The sequence below is a fragment of the Pantherophis guttatus genome, chromosome 14 (genome assembly GCF_059756535.1).
Source record: "Pantherophis guttatus breed Tessera chromosome 14, ASM5975653v1, whole genome shotgun sequence".
NCBI classification, from domain to species: domain Eukaryota; kingdom Metazoa; phylum Chordata; class Lepidosauria; order Squamata; family Colubridae; genus Pantherophis; species Pantherophis guttatus.
The window spans coordinates 21,068,529-21,086,255 of NC_142076.1; the positions used below are offsets into that span (position 1 = coordinate 21,068,529).

Sequence of the window (17,727 nt, forward strand, 5' to 3'; positions counted from 1 at the left end):
ATAGGATTGAAGGGAACGCTGGGCACTTCAGGGAAGAGGTGAAGGGGTCTCCCTCTCCTCTAGGTTTACATGGAGGATTCGCTGGGGGAACGGATCTGGGTGGACAGCCCTCACTGCAAGACCTTCGTGGAAAACATCCAGACAGCTTTTGGCACCAAGATGCCCCCGAAAAATATTTTGTCGCACGGAGAGGTTGGACGCGGTGGAGGAGACCTCAGTGCTGGTAAGAGGGCTTCTTGAGAGCAGATGAAGTAGGTTTTGAGAAGGGAGGGAGGGGAGGAAGGAAGGAAGGAAGGAAATAAAAATGAGGGAGAAATGAAGGAGAGAAAGGAACAAAAGGGAGGGAGAGAAAGGAAAGGGAGGGAAGGAAGGAAAGAAAATAAAGAGGAAGGGAGGGAGGGAAAGGAAAGGGAGGGAAGGAAGGCAGGAGAAAATAAAAATGAAAGGAAGGAGAGAAAGAGGAACGGAGGGAAAGGAAAGGAAGGGAAGGAAGGAGAAAATAAAAATGAATAAGGAAGGAGAGAAAGGAACAAAGGGAGGGAGGGAAAGGAAAGAGGGAAGGAAGGAAGGAGAAAATAAAGAAAGGAACAAAGGGAGGGAGGGAAAGAAAGGAGAAAATAAAGAGAAAGGAAGAAGAGAAAGAGGAACAAAGGGAGGGAAAGAGGAAAAGGAAGGAAGGAAGTTGGATTTGAGGATTTGACAATATTAGGGGGACACCATGGTGCTTAACCCTTTGCTACAGTTGATTTAATAGATGCAACATTAAACTGTGGTTAAGACGAGGCAGGGCCAAAGCCCTCCAGGAGCCTACAGCTATACCCGCAGAGAGTGGATGGACAGAGGTTCAAAGCCAAGTGTAAAGATAATTGTTTTCCCTGAAAACTATCGGTCCTTGTGACCTTTGAGGACAGGCTGTGATTCACTGCGATGACTGTCGTTCTCATTTGTGGACTTTCTAGGAAACAGCCCTCATCCTTCGGTTCCAGAAGAAGAAGACAGTCAAAGCGAATTGTTGATAGCTGAGGACAAAATGAGCCCTGAGCAGGAGGCCCACCTAATGCCCAGGTAGCACCTTCCTCTCTGCTGTATCCCCGGGAAAGTTCCCTACAGATTTTTAAAATGTTTCTGGGTTGAGACGTTCCAACCTTGAGCACTTCCTATGAGGCATCTCCGGGACATTTCAGTCTTACCTTTCTCCATATCTTTAGAGAATCTTCTTGTTGAACCCAGATTTTCCCAGTGCTGCATCCGTCACCTAGGAAGAAAAGTTTTCTTGCTATGGGGGAATTCTGCTTTTTTTCCTAGTCTCAGAGCTGTCAGATCAGAGATGCTGTCATTGAAGCCAAAAACAGTCCTTCATTCAAATCTGCCCTCAGCCATGCTTAATGCCAAGATCCCTTCATCTCAGCCCAGTCTAGGATTGTTGTGGTAGAGAAGAATTGGCGGAGACGGTGCTATGGGTTTTGGAAGAAATAAAATAAACCAATTACCGTATTTTTCGGAGCATAAGACGCACCTTAGTTTCGGGGGAGGAAAATAAGGGGAAAAAAATTCTTCCTCTGCCTACCAGCGTCCATCGATATTCATCTGGCTAGCGTCCTGTCAGCGTGTGAGACTGTTTGGAAACTGAAAAAGTATTTGCTGTGTGAGCAACAAAGAAGGAGACAGGAAGGAGCCTGGGCATGGCTTAGGTCAGTTGTTCTAAAGCTGCATGCTGTGCTGATCTCTGAAACTAAAACTGAAACTCCTCTCCTCTGCTTGTGTTTTGCTTGCGGCTGCAAACTCTGACAGTCCTTGCAGCAAATAGCAAACAGCTGTTCCAGGCTGCAGGAATTGTCATAGACCATTGCCTCCTCCGTGCCTCACGTTTTTGGCTACATTCAGTGTATAAGATGCACCCAAATTTTCACCTCCTTTTAGGGGGGGGTTGAAGTGTGTCTTATACTCTGAAAAATACGGTATGTCAATATTCAACGAAAATTCTCATGAAAATCAAGTCCCTTTTTCCTTTAATTAAACATAGCTGAATATGTCTTTGAGCTGTCCTTCAAGAATTATTTCTCCTTCTCCACTTTGATGCATTGATATACCCACTCTGAATCCTGGACTAAGGTGGGAGCTCCTCCTAGAAGCACCAGGTAAATTTGTAAAAGTGCCACTCTTTTGGCCCAGGTACGACGACCTCGCCGAGAGTGTGGAGGAATACGTTCTGGACATGTTGCGGGACCAGCTGAACAGGCGCCAGCCGATGGACAACGTCTCCCGGAATCTGTTGCGCCTTCTGACCGCTACCTGTGGCTACAAAGAGATCCGGCAGATGGCTGTGCAGAGGCTGGAAATGTGGCTGCAGAATCCCAAGGTAGGGAGGTTTTTGGAAGGATCTCGTCCAGCTGAATGACTCAGTGAGTGTTTCTGGTGAAGGATCTCACGTGGCTTTCCCCCGTCCTACCTGGGTGAGGTTTGTCGCAGGTCCCGGGTATCCCACTCAAATTCCTCTTTTTTGCAGCTCACTCGGCCAGCCCAGGACTTGCTCATGTCTGTCTGCATGAACTGCAACACCCACAGCTCCGAGGACGTGGAAGTGGTCTCCAACCTCATCAAGATCCGCCTGAAGCCCAAAGTCCTTCTCAATCACTACATGCTCTGCGTGAGGTAGGCAGACAGAAATGGGGCAGGGGTGTGTGTCATTGAAGGAATGCTCCAGGCGGAACCCTACGTGATGGAGGAGACCTAACGGGTGCTGGTGGAGAAACACATCAGGGTTCTCTACACCAGGACTGTCCAACCTTGAAACTTTTGAAGACCTGTGGATTTCAGTTCCCAGAATTCCCCAGCCAACCATGCTGGTTGGGGGGATTCTGGGAGTTGAAGTCCACCACAACAAAAGATGTGGAGAGTCTGGAAAGAGTGCAGAGAAGAGCAACAAAGATGATTAAACATACGAAGAACGGTTGCTGGAATTGGGTATGTCTAGTTGAATGAAAAAAAGAATTAGGGAGGACATGATAGCAGTCTTCCAATATCTCAGGGGCTGCCCCAAAGAAGAGGGGGTCAAGCTATTCTCCAAAGCACCTGAGGGCAGGACAAGAAGCAAAGGGTAGAAACTAATCTAGGAGAGAAGCAACTTAGAACTAAGGAGAAATTTACTGACAGTGAGAACAATTAATCAGTGGAACAACTTGCCTCCAGAAGTTGTAAATGCTCCAACACTGGAAGTTTTTAAGAAGAAGTTGGATAACCATTTGTATGAAATGGTTTAGGGTTTCCTGCCTAAAGTTAGGGGGTTGGACTAGAAGACCTCCAAGGTCTCTTCCAACTCTGTTAATCTATAATCTGAGTCTTAAAAGTTGCAAAGGATGGACCATCTTTGGGAGGCCCATCTTCCATCTGGCAACTGACAGGGATTGGGGAGAAGTCTCACCTCTTTAAGTATGGTGCTTCTTCTGAGCCTGAGCATCTTCCAGGGAGCTGCTGAACGCTCACCGGGACAACTTGGGCACTGTGGTCAAATCGGTGATTTTCAACGAACTGTCCAACGCCAGAAACCCCAACAATATGCAGATCCTGTATACGGTCCTTCAACACAGCCCGGAACTAGCGCCAAAGGTATGTTGGATGTCCAGCCTCAGATTCAACCACCGCCAAGAGATGGATGACCAATCCCAAGGAAGGGAAGGAGGACTCCCTTGTTTCCCCTTCCTTCCTTCAGCTCCCAACACTTCTGGGGTTTTGCGCTCATCCAGTGTCATCTGACTGCTCCATTTGGGAAGAACCTGGGGAGGGACAAGCTGGGTTCACACTCTGTTGAATTTTGTTGATAACTCAGGGCCACCGCTCTTGTGAGGAAGGGGCGGATTTATCCCATGGGGGTCCCAGCAGCCAACCCCTCTGGAGGACTTGTCAATCTTTGTCATAAAAGAGAGCTATAATTTTTGCAAGAAAACTTTTTTGAAAGCACTTCTGGATGATTTTCGTTGCATGACCGCCCCTCACTGTCGTCGAAAATCAGCTTGCTTGATCTGGTATTTTGTCCTACCACTGATTGTCATGAAGCTCTCTTCTCTTCTCTTCTCTTCTCTTCTCTTCTCTTCTCTTCTCTTCTCTTCTCTTCTCTTCTCTTCTCTTCCCTTCCCTTCCCTTCCCTTCCCTTCCCTTCCCTTCCCTTCTCTTCTTTTATTTTCCCTTCTTTTCCCTCCCTTCCCTTCCCTTTCTTCCTCTTCTTTCTTCCTCTCCCTCCTCCTCTCCTTTTCTATCTCCCCTCCTCGCCTCCCTTCCCTCTTTTTTTTTTTTTTTTTTACTTTGATTTATATGCCGCCCTTCTCCGGAGACTCAGGGCGGCTTACAATGCGTTAAGCTATAGCCTTCATCCTTTTGTATATTTATACAAAGTCAGTTTATTGCCCCCACAAACTGGGTCCTCAATTTACCCACCTTAGAAAGGATGGAAGGCTGACTCAACCTTGAGCCTTGGCGAGATTCGAACCTGCAGAAATTGCAGGCAGCTGTGTTAATAACAGGGTGCATTAAACCACTGTGCTACCAAGGCTCCTATTCCTCCCCTCAGTTCCTGGCCATGGTCTTCCAAGACTTGCTGACCAACAAAGACGACTACCTGAGAGCTTCCCGGGCTCTCCTGCGGGAGATCATCAAGCAGACCAAGCACGAGATCAACTTCCAGGCTTTCTGCCTGGGACTCATGCAGGAACGGAAGGAGCCGCAGTATGCTGACATGGAGTTCAAGGTGAGGAATGCGATACGGTCTTAAAACGAGGACCACCCAGCTTCCCGTCCTCACGAGATCCGCTCCCGCTGTTCTCCTTCCGTCAGGGCTCCGCGGGCGTCTTAACCCTCTCTCCCTCACCCTTGCTCTCTCAGGACCGCTTCGTCATCCACATTACAGACCTGCTGGCCGTCTCCATGATGCTGAGCATCACCGCCCAGGTGAAGGAAGCCGGCGTGGCCTGGGACAAAGGCGAGAAGAAAAGTGAGAAGAAAAGTGTCACTTTATGGCTTGGTTGGGGGTTGAGAGTCCCCAATCCTCACCAATGGGCGGACAGCAAGGGCACTTAGACGTACCGTATATACTACCCCATAGTGCAGGAGTGGGCAGCTGTGGCCCTTTTACAACCTGTGGACTTCAACTCCCAGAATTCCTGAGACAGCCAAGCGGGAATTAACTAGAGCTGGTTTTGCTTTCATGTGTGCCAAAATGATGTATTCGACAAAGCAATTCTTTTTTTAAAAAGAAACATTGGACACAGTCACAGTGTGACCATCCTGGTCAGTGGGACCAATGTTTTTAATGTTTATTTAATAAAACATTTTTTAAAATTAAAAAAAGAAAACAAAGCAATTCTTAAAGAGATCTGACTGTCTCGGAGTGCTGGCTCAGTTGGGTTCGTCAGTCGGAACCTTAACAGGATGGGCGTGAGGGCACATGCGCTGGCCGGCTATTTCTGTGGCCCCTTGCAAAACCCTCACGGACCACTTGTGGGCCACGGCCCACAGATTGGGGAATCCTGTTTTACAGCACTCTCTGGGTAGTTTGCAATGTCAGCATAATTTGCATGTTGCCCCCAACCATCTGGGTCCTCGTTTTACTGACCTTGGAAGGATGGAAGGCTGATTGAGCCCCATTGTCAGAATCGAACTGCTGGCTGTGGGAATGCAGAGTCAGCCTGCAATGCTGCATTCTAACCACTCCCATCACCGGGGTTTCTCAATCCTTCCTGGATCTTGGGAGTAGAAGGAGTCGGTGTGAGAGATGAGCTCCGATTTGGGGTTAATCCAACCCAGATTCGGTCCTAAGAAGAGCTGGAAACCTTCTCTTTCCTCCCCAGATTTGGAAGGGCTGCGGGCTTTCCAGAACCAGATCGCAGCCATCCAGCGGGACGCCGTCTGGTGGCTGCACACGGTGGTGCCGTCCATCACCAAGCTGGCTCCCAAGGAATACATACACTGGTAAGAGAAGGGACCGATGGGGGTCAGGGAAACCCTCCTTGCAAGGGGGATCCCCGAGAACTTACCTCATCCACATTTGTCCCCTCTCTCTCTCTTTATTTTTAAAACAGCCTCCACAAAGTCCTGTTCACAGAGCAACCCGAGACCTACTACAAATGGGATAATTGGCCCCCAGAGAGTGACCGCAAGTAAATCTGGTGCTTGACTTGAACCTAGAACCCTGCTGTGGTGGGGGTGGGGCGTCAAGGGTTTGGGGTAGAATTTCCCTACTTCTAGATCAGTGTTTCTCAATCTTGGAAGCTTGAAGATGGGTGGACTTCAACTCCCAGAATCCCCCAGGCTGGGGGAGTCTGGGAGTTGAAGTCCACCCATCTTCAAGCTACCAAGGTTGAGAAACACTCTTCTAGATCATAGACATTCAACAGAGTGTAGCCGACGCTAGTTTGCTGCTCGTGGCTGCTGAAACAGAGCCTTGTGACTCGGAAAGCATAATCAGTGGCTTGGCCTGGTACCCAAACCACCATTGGTGGTTTGTTGAAAGCATTGGAAGCCGTGTTAGAGGCCCCACTCCAGGCTCTGTTTCTGTTGCTCCCCTCTGGGAATCTATAGCAGGACAACTAGATTCTGGGACAGCTTTGTTCCTTAGGCCGGCCGTTTTGTAAACTCGCAATATTCTGTTTTTTTTCTGCCATGAGTATGTATACATCCAGGGCCGGATTTTCCTATAGGCTAACTAGGCTTCAGCCTAGGGCCTCAAGATCAAGAGGGGCCTACATTCCCTACATTCAAATTGTTAGCAAAATTAAAATTACACTTTCACTATAGGAGAAAGGGCCTCATAAGTGGAATAGCTTAGGGCCTCTTTTCATCTAAATCCGGCCCTGTATACATCCTATGATGTTTCTCTGTGTCATATATGTGTGTGTATGTGGCTATATGCATAGTGGTTTCTCTTTTGAGAGCTGAGTGCAACGAAATCTCACTTTAACGTACGCTGATTAGTCTAGATTTAAAGTGACAATAAAGTTTTATTCTGTTATTCTTTTGGGAAGTCGGTCTCTCCTCTGTTGTTCTGGATGTGAACTTGCTAAGCATCTCCCCCCCCCCCCTTCTCTTCCTGGCCAGCTTCTTCCTCCGCCTTTGCTCCGAAGTGCCAATCCTTGAGGACACCCTCATGCGCATCCTGGTCATTGGGCTGTCGCGAGATCTTCCCCTCGGCCCCGCCGACGCCATGGAACTGGCCGACCACCTGGTGAAGCGGGCAGCAGCCGTGCAGGCGGACGGTGAGCCTCCTTTGAGCCATTTGTGGCCTCTGCTTCTTTGCCGCTGCTGAAGCAGTAGCTGCTGATGCCATGTCCTCTGAGAAGATCAGAAACGGTGACTCACACCATCATAAATACCTGCTGGTTGCGATCAAACGAATAGTCATAAGTGTGAGCAATGGTTGCAAGTCATTTTTCCCAGAACCTTCGTAACTTCGAATGGTTGTTAAGAGGAATGGTTATAGGTTGAGGATTACCTATCCTCCTTCCATAATAGGCATAGCACTTGGACTTATATACCGCTTCCCAGGGCTTCACAGCCCTCTCTGCGGTTTACAGAGTCAGCCTCTTGCCCCCAACAATCTGGGTCCTCATTTACCCTCGGAAGGATGGAAGGCTGAGTCAACCTTGAGCCGGTCAGGATTGAACTCCTACCAGTGGGCAGAGTTAGCCTACAATATTGCATTCTAACCATTACATCATCATGGCAAGGAAGGAGGGAGGGAGGGAGGGAAGGAAGGAAGGAAGGAAGGAAGGAAGGAAGGAAGGAAGGAAGGAAGGAAGGAAGGAAGATAGCACTTATATCCTACTTCACAGTGCTTTCCAGCACTCTCTAAGTGGTTTACTGAGTCAGCCTCTTGCCCCCAACAATCTCAGTCCTCATTTTACCGACCTTGGAAGGTTGGAAGGCTGAGTCGACCTTGAACAGTCAGGATCGAACTGGTAGTGGGCAGAATTAGCCTGCAATACTGCATTCTCACCACTGCGCCCCCAGGGCTCCTCTCCTTGGTCCCCTGTGCTGGCTGAATGAAGAATCTCTGTTGGCTGTTAGCTACCCCTGTACAAACTGAGCACAATCTCGTGCAGATTATCTATGTTTTTATACCTTGCTGCTCCCGTTTTGGGTTTCAGATCTCGAAGTCTTGAGAGTGGAGAGGATTCAACTGATTGATGCCGTCTTGAACCTCTGTACTTACCACCATCCTGAGAACATCCAGCTGCCTCCGGGGTAATTGTGAAGAGATCCTTCCTTCCTTCCTTCCTTCCTTCCTTCCTTCCTTCCTTCCTTCCTTCCTTCCTTCCTTCCTTCCTTTCTTTTTCAACGGCAAACATGGGACAATAAAGCCTATTCTGTCCTGATTTGTTTTTTCTTTTGTACATTGCATTATTTTGTTTAAACAGAATCATATATCCTTGCCTCTCCTGCAGGTACCAGCCTCCAAATCTGGCTATTTCAACCCTTTACTGGAAGGCTTGGCCTCTCTTGCTGGTGGTGGCTGCATTCAATCCGGAAAACATTGGTGAGTCTTACAGTGGGAATCCTTTCCTGCAGGGCCGGGGGTGGCACGACTGAAGGTAGCTGTTTTCCCTCCCTGTGTCTGCACAGAAACAACATCTGCACACACACACACACACACACACACACACACACACACACACACACACAAAGCAGTGGGAGGTGGGGCTTCCCCATGAACTTTTGCTCGTCAGAGGTCGCCTTGCAAAAGGGATCACGTGACCTTGGGACACTGCGACCGTCATAAATACGAGCCAGTTGGCTAAGAATCCAAATTTTGATCAGTGGGATGCTGCAGAGGTCATAACCATGAGAAACGGTCGTAAGTCACTTTTTTCCAGTGTCATCGTAACTTTGAATGGTCACTGAATGAACTGTTGTAAGTTGAGGACTACCTGTATTTCCCTGGTATAAGATTTTTTTTTAAGTCCCCTTTTCAAATTGTTTTTAGTTTATAGTGACCTTAATGATCCTAATAATCTGTCTGTGACTTTGCAGAGATTTTGTTCAAGGACTTTTGCCGGCACTCTGATTACTGCATGCGATGTTTCTGATTTCCTTTCCCCCTTCCCCTCCCTGTCCTCCTCTGGTTTGATTGGCAGGTCTCACCGCTTGGGAGGACTACCCCACACTAAAGATGCTGATGGAGATGGTGATGACCAAGTAGGTTCAGACTTGGGAAAGTCCGTCCCACATCTCTCTCTCTCTCTTTCCCATCTTAAAAGGTGGGAGTATCAACCCTGAAGCTGGCCTCCCCAAGGCCATTTTTTTTTTAGGTTTCAGCGTTGCCACACTGGAGTTGAGGGAAAGGGAGCGGGGAGTAGAGATAGCTGGGCTTTTTAGCCAAAACAAAATGGTTTCTCCTGGGAACCAAGGACACTCCCAACAGCTGGCTGGAGAGAGGAGGAGGAGGAGGAGAGAAGTACCGTATTTTTTGGAGTATAAGACGCACCTGAGTATATGACATACCTTAGTTTTTGGGGAAGAAAATGGGGGGGGGAAATTCTGCCTACCAGGTATTCATCTGGTTAGTGTCCTTAGCCTGGTCAGCTTCAGCACATTAGTTCGCTCGCTGGTTTTGAGGTTGGGGCTAAAAAAACAGCTTCTAAAGCACAGCTGATCGTCGGAGGGAGTTCCAGTGATTAAAGCAGGCGAAGTGCGGAAGGGGTAAGAGATGGCAGCAGCTGTTCCGGGTAGCCATTTTGGGCACCGCGCGCAGGGTTACATTCGGCGTATAAGACGCACCCAAATTTTCAGCCTCTTTTAGGAGGGAAAAAAGTGTGTCTTATAAGCCGAAAAATACGCTAACCAGGCAACCGGCTGGCACCTCAATTGGACAATGTGACTGATTGTTTGGGGCAAAGGGAAACTTTCACTTTATAATTAGGTGAAAATCGTGGGAACTCTCAGAGTCGGTTTTCACCACTCTGTGCCGATAATGATCTCTCCAAATAAAAACTGTTCTTTGAGGAATCTACTTGCCTCGGAGTTCTGTTTGCTGTGGGCGTGTGACTTGGAATGCTGACATTGAGGTTATTTCGAGTTTTATTTATATAGCGTAACGTCAAGTCACAAGCCACTGCCTCATTAAAACGGCTTCCCCTTCATTTCGCCAGCAATTACTCCTACCCTCCTTGCACGCTGACCGACGAAGAAACCCGTACGGAGATGATCAGCCGCGAACTGCAGATCTCTCAGCGGGAGAAGCAGGAGATCCTCGCTTTTGAGGGTCATCTGGCCGCGGCCTCCACCAAGCAGACCATCACAGAGAGTAGCAGCCTCCTGCTGTCCCAGCTGACCAGCTTGGATCCCCAGTAAGAAGCCCTGGTGATCTTCCAAGGAGGAGACTCAACAGCTGCAGAGTCTGAAGCTGGGATAGGATGCTGTCCTGCCCTCCTCCCTCCTCCCTCCTCCTCCTCCTCCTCCTCCTCCTCCTCCTCCTCCTCCTCCTCCTTCTTCTTCTTCTTCTTCTTCTTCTTCACCACTTTTGTTCCTTTCGCAGGGGGCCTCCCCGCAGGCCGCCTCAGCCCGTCCTGGATCAGGTGAAAAGCCTCAACCAGTCCCTGCGCCTGGGGCACCTCTTGTGTCGTAGCCGGCACCCCGACTTCCTGCTCAACATCATCCAGAGGCAGGTGAGTAGCATGAAGAGCTGGGAGGCTCTGCGTCGATTAATCTCAGCCTAGAAAGATAACATTTTTCAGAATGTTCAGAAAGTAAGAATTTCCAGGAAAATGTCTGGAGATGGAAGGACCAGTGATGTTTGTAGAATTTTGAGTGAGCTCTCCTCACTCTTGGAAGAGGATTCAGTAGATTCTTGAAAAGATGGTCAGGTGTTGGTGAATGGAACCTTCCTAACTAGAACCAGTCTACCACTGAATATCAGTCCTAAAGAGAAGAAAGAACAACAGTACCGTATTTTTCGGAATGTTAAGACGCTCCGGACTATAAGACGCACCTAGCTTTTGGAGAGGAAAACAAGGGGGGAAAAAAATCAGATTTTGCAGAGCTCCTGTCAGGCCCAAAGAACCAAGAAGGAGATGCAGAGTTACTTCTGAGTAGTTCCTTGCTGGGTTTTCTGGGAAGGAGCCCCTCCTTTCTGCAAACTCCAGACTGCATTCTTCCCCCCAAAATTACAAGCCTCTTTTCCCAAATGCAACAGGCACCCCCTTCCCCCTCTGAGTCATCCTTTCTCTGTGCCCTCCATAGTTTTCCAGTCCCCAAAACTAGAAGTTTCTTCTGCTCAAGTCCACTCTCTCTGCTTCTCTCCTCCTTCACTGACTCCTGTCTCCTTCCTCTCCCTCATCCTTAGGCTTCTTCGCAGTCCATGCCGTGGCTGGCAGACCTTGTCCAGTCCAGCGAAGGCTCGCTGGACGTCCTCCCGGTCCAGTGCCTTTGCGAATTCCTTCTGCACGACGCGGCGGATGAGTCTGCCTCTGGAGAGGAGGAAGAGGAAGGAGAAAGCAAAGAGCAGCGGGCCAAGAAACGGCAGGTAAGCGGTTTTCTGGTTTTCCATTATTTGAAAAGCAAAACAGCCAACCTTTTTAGAATGGAATGGAATGGAATAGGAATAGGAATAGGAATAGGAATAGGAATGGAATGGAATTCTTTATTGGCGAAGTGTGATTGGACACACAAGGAATTTGTCTTGGTGCATACTCTCTCAGTGTAGATAAACGAAAAGATACGTTCGTCAAGAATTATAAGGTACAACACTTAATGATAGTCATAGGGAAACAGTCAATATAAATCGTAAGGATACAAGCAACAAAGTTACAGTCATACAGTCATAAGTGGGAGGAGATGGGTGATGGGAACGATGAGAAGACTAATAGTAGTGCAGACTTAGTAAATAGTTTGACAGTGTTGAGGGAATTATTTGTTTAGCAGAGTGATGGCATTTGGGAAAAAACTGCTGGCAGTGTGCAGAGTTTGCCTACAATACTGCATTCTAACCACTGCATCACCATGACAAGGATGCACTCGGATACAACCCCCCAAAATTGCTGAGTGCATTTTTACAGCAAGTAGGGAAGTGCACCCCAAGTGCCTAACCTCGTACTTCTTCTCCGCAGAGGCAGCAAAAACAGAGGCAGCTGCTCGGACGTCTGCAAGACATGCTTCTCGGGCCCACCGCCGACGAGCAGACCACTTGCGAGGTGCTGGACTACTTCCTGAGGCGCCTCAGCTCATCTCAGGTGGCCTCGCGGGTGCTGGCCATGAAGGTAAGGAACACCAGGCCCCATAAGTCAGTGCCCGCTTTAAAGCAGAGAAGGGCACGATACAAATTCTTAGCCAGGCAGAACAGGATAAAATACTGCAATGCAACCTTGTTTTTGGTGCACCGTCAGCCCTTTCCCCAGAGTGCCATCAACTTTTTGTTGAGGGGTGTGTATGGGGGGCTTCGGGGGGCTTCGGGCCTGGAGTTTCTGCTCCCTGCTTGCAATTCCTTCAGTCCTGAGGCTTGAAAACATCCATATTCGTCTCTGGTAGATTTGAGAGGGCATAGAGTTCGCTTTTTAAAATATTTTTCTTGTATTTCTGCAAACTCCCATCTGCCAGAAGTCAGTCTGTCCCCCATCCTCCCTCTCTCCCTCCCCCCCAAAAACACTGTTGCTTATTCTGGTTTTTAGGCTTTTATCTGTATCAAAGAAAGTAGAATGTTTTTTTCTATCATTGCTTGTTTTGTTTGGATGTTTGCAGTTGCCCGTTTCCCCTTTTTCCTTTCTTTTCAACTCCTTTTTTTTTTCTATGCTTGTTTGTATTCTAATACTTTTTTGAAATGTAATAATTTTTTTTTAGAGGGGAAAATGTGGTTGCCAGCCACCAGATCAGCCAGGAGCTCAGAGGCAGGTCAGGCTGGATGCGACCCCCGTGTTCTCCTCCCCCCCTGCAGGGCCTGTCCTTGGTGCTTTCCGAAGGGGCCCTCCATGAGAAGGAGGAGAAGGAGCACCCGATGGAGGAAGACTCCTGGGACTTCGAGCTGCTTCAGAGCTACCAGTGGCTTCTGCGAGACCTCCCCAAGCTGCCCTTGTTCGACAGCGTCCGGACCACCACGGCGGTGGCTTTGCAGCAGGTGAATGGCGCGGTGAACCCTTGGAAGGTTCTCCAGACACAGGTCCTGGATTGTGTAACGTTGCGTTTCTCTTTGCTTCCCGTTCCAGGCCATCCACATGGAGACAGACCCGCAGACCATCAGTGCTTACCTGGTGTATCTGTCCCAGCATGCTCCGGTGGAGGAACAAGGCCAGCACAACGACTTGGCTTTGGTGAGAGAAGTCAAGGGTTGGGTGGATGGAGGAGGAGGAGGAGGAGAAGGTCTGTGAGATGCCTCCTCATTGAGCAATCAAAGCAAACTCCGTCTCCCGACAGATTGCAGAGCATTCCCCCTTGGTGCCCCAAAATTTGCTTATTATTTATTCGTTTATGTCCCACCTTTATTCATTTTAATAAGTAACTCCAGGTGACAGACACATTTAATACTCCTTCCTCCTCCTCCTCTTTCCCCCCACCCCCCAATAACAACCCTGTGAGGTGAGTTGGGCTGAGAGAGAGGCATTTGCCCAAAGTCACCCAGCCAGCTTTCATGCCTAAAGCAGGACTAGAACTCACCATCTGGTGATTGACCCAAAGTCACCTAGCCGGCTTTTATGCCTAAATCAGAACTAGAACTCACCATCTCCTGGTGATTGGCCCCAAATCACCCAATTGACTTTCATGCCTAAGGCGGAACTAGAACTCACCATCTCCTGGTGATTGGCCCAGAGTCACCTAGCCGGCTTTTATGCCTAAATCAGAACTAGAACTCACCATCTCCTGGTGATTGGCCCAAAATCACCCGATTGACTTTCATGCCTAAGGCGGAACTAGAACTCACCATCTCCTGGTGATTGGCCCAAAGTCACCTAGCCGGCTTTTATGCCTAAATCAGAACTAGAACTCACCATCTCCTGGTGATTGGCCCAAAATCACCCGATTGACTTTCATGCCTAAGGCGGAACTAGAACTCACCATCTCCTGGTGATTTGCCCAAAGTCACCTAGCCGGCTTTTATGCCTAAATCAGAACTAGAACTCACCATCTCCTGGTGATTGGCCCAAAATCACCCGATTGACTTTCATGCCTAAGGCGGAACTAGAACTCACCATCTCCTGGTGATTGGCCCAAAATCACCCGATTGACTTTCATGCCTAAGGCGGAACTAGAACTCACCATCTCCTGGTGATTGGCCCAAAATCACCCAATTGACTTTCATGCCCAAATTGGGACTAGAACTCACCATCTCCTGGTTTCCAGTCTGGTGCTTTAACTGCTAGATCAAACTGCTAACCTCCTCTTATCTACCCGCTGCAGGATGTGTCCCCTTCTCTTTCTAGTTTTGATTTATCTTCTCTCCCTTTCTAAATTGGTGCCGCCAGCGATAGAGAGCGGGAGGTCTTCTCCGGGAAAGAGCTGGGGTGGGTTGGCTGTCCATGCCTCACGAGATGGACGGAGAAGCGACTTTGGCCTCAGACGAGCCAGAAGGAAAACCCAAATTCCAGTCTTTTCGCTGATCTCAGAGTTTGAGGCCCTCATTGCGCAGCTGCTCTACGTTTCTTCCTCTTCTCCTCTGCAGGACGTGGCCAGGCTGATCGTGGAGCGTTCCACCATCATGTCTCACCTCTTCTCGAAGCTCTCCTACTGCTCAGAGTCCGACTCCGTGTTGGTGGCTCTGCTCTCCATCTTCTCGCGCTACATCAAACGGATGCGCCAGACCAAAGAAGGAGACGAGGTTTACAACTGGGTGGGTGTCCCTCTCTCCTCCTCCCTCTCGGTCCTATTTTTCCCTTTGCCTTCCAGGGCAGTATTTCGCAGCCTCTGCAACTTTAAGAAGGGTGGACTTCAACTCCCAGAATTCCCCCAGGGCTAGCATGCTTACCTCAGGAATTCTGGTAGCTGAAGTCCACACATCTTAGTTGAATGGGGAACTCTGGAAGTTGAAGTTATTCTTTTTAAAGTTGCTGAGCTCAAGAAATTCTGTTTTGGATGGAAGCGTATGATTGCAAAAAATTAAAAGTAAGAATCCGTGGAAAGGCTTGCCTTCAGAAGTTGTGGGGGCTCCATCACTGGAGGTTTTCAAGAAGAGACTGGACAGCCATTTGTCTGGAGCAGTACAGGTTCTCCTGCTTGAGCAGGAGGTTGGACTGGAAGACCTCCAAGGTCCCATCCAACTCTGCTATTCCGTTAAGATAGCCGTGGGATCATAATACGAAACTCTTTATTTCCCAAGAAGGAGTCAGTTGGATTAAGTGGTGGGGAGCAGCTTCTGCAACGAATGCCCTTCCTTGCTAATTGTTCGCCCCGTTTCTGTTCTAGTCGGAGTCCCAAGATCAAGTCTTCCTTCGCTGGAGCGGTGGAGAAACCGCCACGATGCACATCCTGGTGGTCCACGCCATGGTGATTCTTCTGACCCTCGGACCCCCTCAAGGTGAAGGAAAGCCTGCTGTGAAAGCGACCGACGGGGGAGGGCGTTTCTGTGGGTCACAGATGCTTCTAGATCAGCGGTGTCCACCTTTCAACTGGAAGACATGTGGACTTCAACTCCCAGAATTCCCCAGCCAGCTTCTGGGCGCTGACGTCCACAAGTCTTCCAGTTGACAAGGTTGGACATCTCCGCTCTCCATGTTGCTTTAAAGCGGACGACGGCGACTTCTACGCACTGCTGGACATTTGGTTCCCCGAGAAGAAGTCGCTCCCCACAGCTTTCCTGGTGGACACCTCCGAAGAGGCCCTGCTTCTCCCCGACTGGCTGAAGCTGCGCATGATTCGTTCGGAGGTGCCTCGCTTGGTGGATGCAGGTAAGACTAGAAAAGAATGCAAGAATAGAATAATTGTTTTATTGTCACTTTGAATGGACACTCATCGGCATTTGTTAAAGTGAAATTTCATTGCATACATCTCAAAGGGTCACCGCCTCCAATGTACGTGACATAATATAACAGAATAAATAACTAAATACAGAGTTATGCCTAAGCAGGTTGGAAAAAGGTACGTCTGTCTGTCTAGCACAGGGGTATCGAACTCGATAGCCTTGAATTTTGACACCCCTGGTCTAACACGTCAGTCGAAGAAATAGCTGCAGGACGGCTTGTAAATACGGATTGGGAAAGGAAGCCCCCTCCTGTTTTTGCTTCGGCGGGTGTTGAATTTGGGGGTGTTTTTTTTTTTTAATTCCAGCGTTGCAAGACCTCGAACCCCAACAGCTGCTGCTCTTCGTCCAGTCCTTTGGCATCCCGGTTTCCAGCATGAGCAAACTTCTACAGTATCTGGATCAAACCGTCTCTCACGACCCACAGACCCTGGAGCAGAACATCATGGACAAGAGTAAGAGGTTTTCGGATCGGATTTTTTCCCTCGCTCGCCCCGAGAGTCTCTTCCGGGCGTTTTGGGATTTTGCCAAAGATCTAGGACGCTTCTCTGATGGAGGCCTCCTCTCTCTCTCTCTCTCTCTCTCTCTCTCTCTCTCTCTCTCTCTCTCTCCCCTGACAGATTACATGGCCCACCTGGTGGAGGTGCAGCATGAAAGAGGAGCCACAGGAGGGCAGACCTTCCACTCCCTTCTCACCGCCTCCCTGCCATCTCACCCAGGTTCAGCATTTAACTTTTGACAGTCATTTATTTGTTGCTTTGACTTCCACAGCCACCTAACTCATAATTAGAGCATAGAACAATAGAGTTAGACGGGACCTCGGAGGTATTCTAGTCAGCGGTGGGTTTCAAAATTTTTTACTACCGGTTCTGTGGGCGTGGCTTGGTGGGCGTGGCAGGGGAAGGATACTGCAAAATCTCCATTCCCTCCCCAATCCGGGGGAAGGTTACTATAAAATCCCCTTGGTGGCGCAGCAGACTATTTATTTATTTATTTATTTGTTTAAATTTCTATACCGCCCTTCTCCAAATAGGACTCAGGGCGGTGCACAGCCTAAGTAAAAACAAAACATACAAAATTTAAAAAACAGTATTAAAATAATTAGATATTCTGGCCGTAAATTAAAACAACCCAATTTAAAACCAATTTAAAATTTAGCTCAAGCCAGCCCAGCTAGTTGAAATAAATAAGTTTTCAGGGCCCGACGAAAAATCCGGAGGTCTGTTATTATACGTAACTCCGGGGGTAGGTCGTTCCAGAGGGCGGGTGCCGCCACAGAGAAGGCTCTCCCCCTGGGGGTCGCCAGCCGACATTGTCTGGCGGACGGCACCCTGAGGAGGCCCACTCTGTGCGAGCGTACTGGCCGGTGGGAGGCTATTGGTGGCAGTAGGCGGTCTCGTAAGTACCCCGGCCCTAAGCCATGGAGCGCTTTAAAGGTGGTCACCAACACCTTGAAGCGCACCCGGAAGACTACCGGGAGCCAGTGCAGCTCGCGCAGGAGAGGTGTCACATGGGAGCGCCTCGTCGCCCCCATAATCCCCCGCGCGGCTGCATTCTGGACCAGCTGGAGCCTCCGGGTGCACCCCAGGGGGAGCCCCATGTAACCCCATGCACTAAAGTGCTATTAAGTAGCCTGCAATTACTGCAAGTTCAAATCTCACCAGGCTCAAGGTTGACTCAGCCTTCCATCCTTCCGAGGTAGGTAAAATGAGGACCCGGATTGTGGGGGCAATAAACTGACTTTGTATAAAATATACAAAAGTATGAAGGCTATTGCTTAACGCATTGTAAGCTGCCTTGAG

The 17,727-nt window shown here is 49.0% G+C and overlaps 1 protein-coding gene across 1 annotated transcript in view; it reads left to right on the forward strand.

Annotated features, from left to right (window-relative positions):
- Nucleotides 1-17,727, forward strand: part of INTS1 (integrator complex subunit 1) — a 37,722-nt gene that overhangs the window by 3,964 nt on the left and 16,031 nt on the right. Inside the window, exons 5-28 of the mRNA XM_034441566.3 lie at nucleotides 64-223; nucleotides 960-1,065; nucleotides 2,173-2,359; nucleotides 2,507-2,652; nucleotides 3,465-3,606; nucleotides 4,565-4,741; nucleotides 4,876-4,984; nucleotides 5,841-5,961; nucleotides 6,072-6,149; nucleotides 7,087-7,244; nucleotides 8,136-8,232; nucleotides 8,433-8,524; nucleotides 9,123-9,183; nucleotides 10,137-10,334; nucleotides 10,523-10,652; nucleotides 11,330-11,509; nucleotides 12,093-12,242; nucleotides 12,914-13,093; nucleotides 13,182-13,286; nucleotides 14,633-14,800; nucleotides 15,373-15,484; nucleotides 15,693-15,854; nucleotides 16,234-16,380; nucleotides 16,546-16,644. Coding sequence (XP_034297457.2) covers nucleotides 64-223; nucleotides 960-1,065; nucleotides 2,173-2,359; nucleotides 2,507-2,652; nucleotides 3,465-3,606; nucleotides 4,565-4,741; nucleotides 4,876-4,984; nucleotides 5,841-5,961; nucleotides 6,072-6,149; nucleotides 7,087-7,244; nucleotides 8,136-8,232; nucleotides 8,433-8,524; nucleotides 9,123-9,183; nucleotides 10,137-10,334; nucleotides 10,523-10,652; nucleotides 11,330-11,509; nucleotides 12,093-12,242; nucleotides 12,914-13,093; nucleotides 13,182-13,286; nucleotides 14,633-14,800; nucleotides 15,373-15,484; nucleotides 15,693-15,854; nucleotides 16,234-16,380; nucleotides 16,546-16,644 — 3,265 coding nt within the window. The remainder of the gene's footprint in view (nucleotides 1-63; nucleotides 224-959; nucleotides 1,066-2,172; nucleotides 2,360-2,506; nucleotides 2,653-3,464; nucleotides 3,607-4,564; nucleotides 4,742-4,875; nucleotides 4,985-5,840; nucleotides 5,962-6,071; nucleotides 6,150-7,086; nucleotides 7,245-8,135; nucleotides 8,233-8,432; nucleotides 8,525-9,122; nucleotides 9,184-10,136; nucleotides 10,335-10,522; nucleotides 10,653-11,329; nucleotides 11,510-12,092; nucleotides 12,243-12,913; nucleotides 13,094-13,181; nucleotides 13,287-14,632; nucleotides 14,801-15,372; nucleotides 15,485-15,692; nucleotides 15,855-16,233; nucleotides 16,381-16,545; nucleotides 16,645-17,727) is intronic.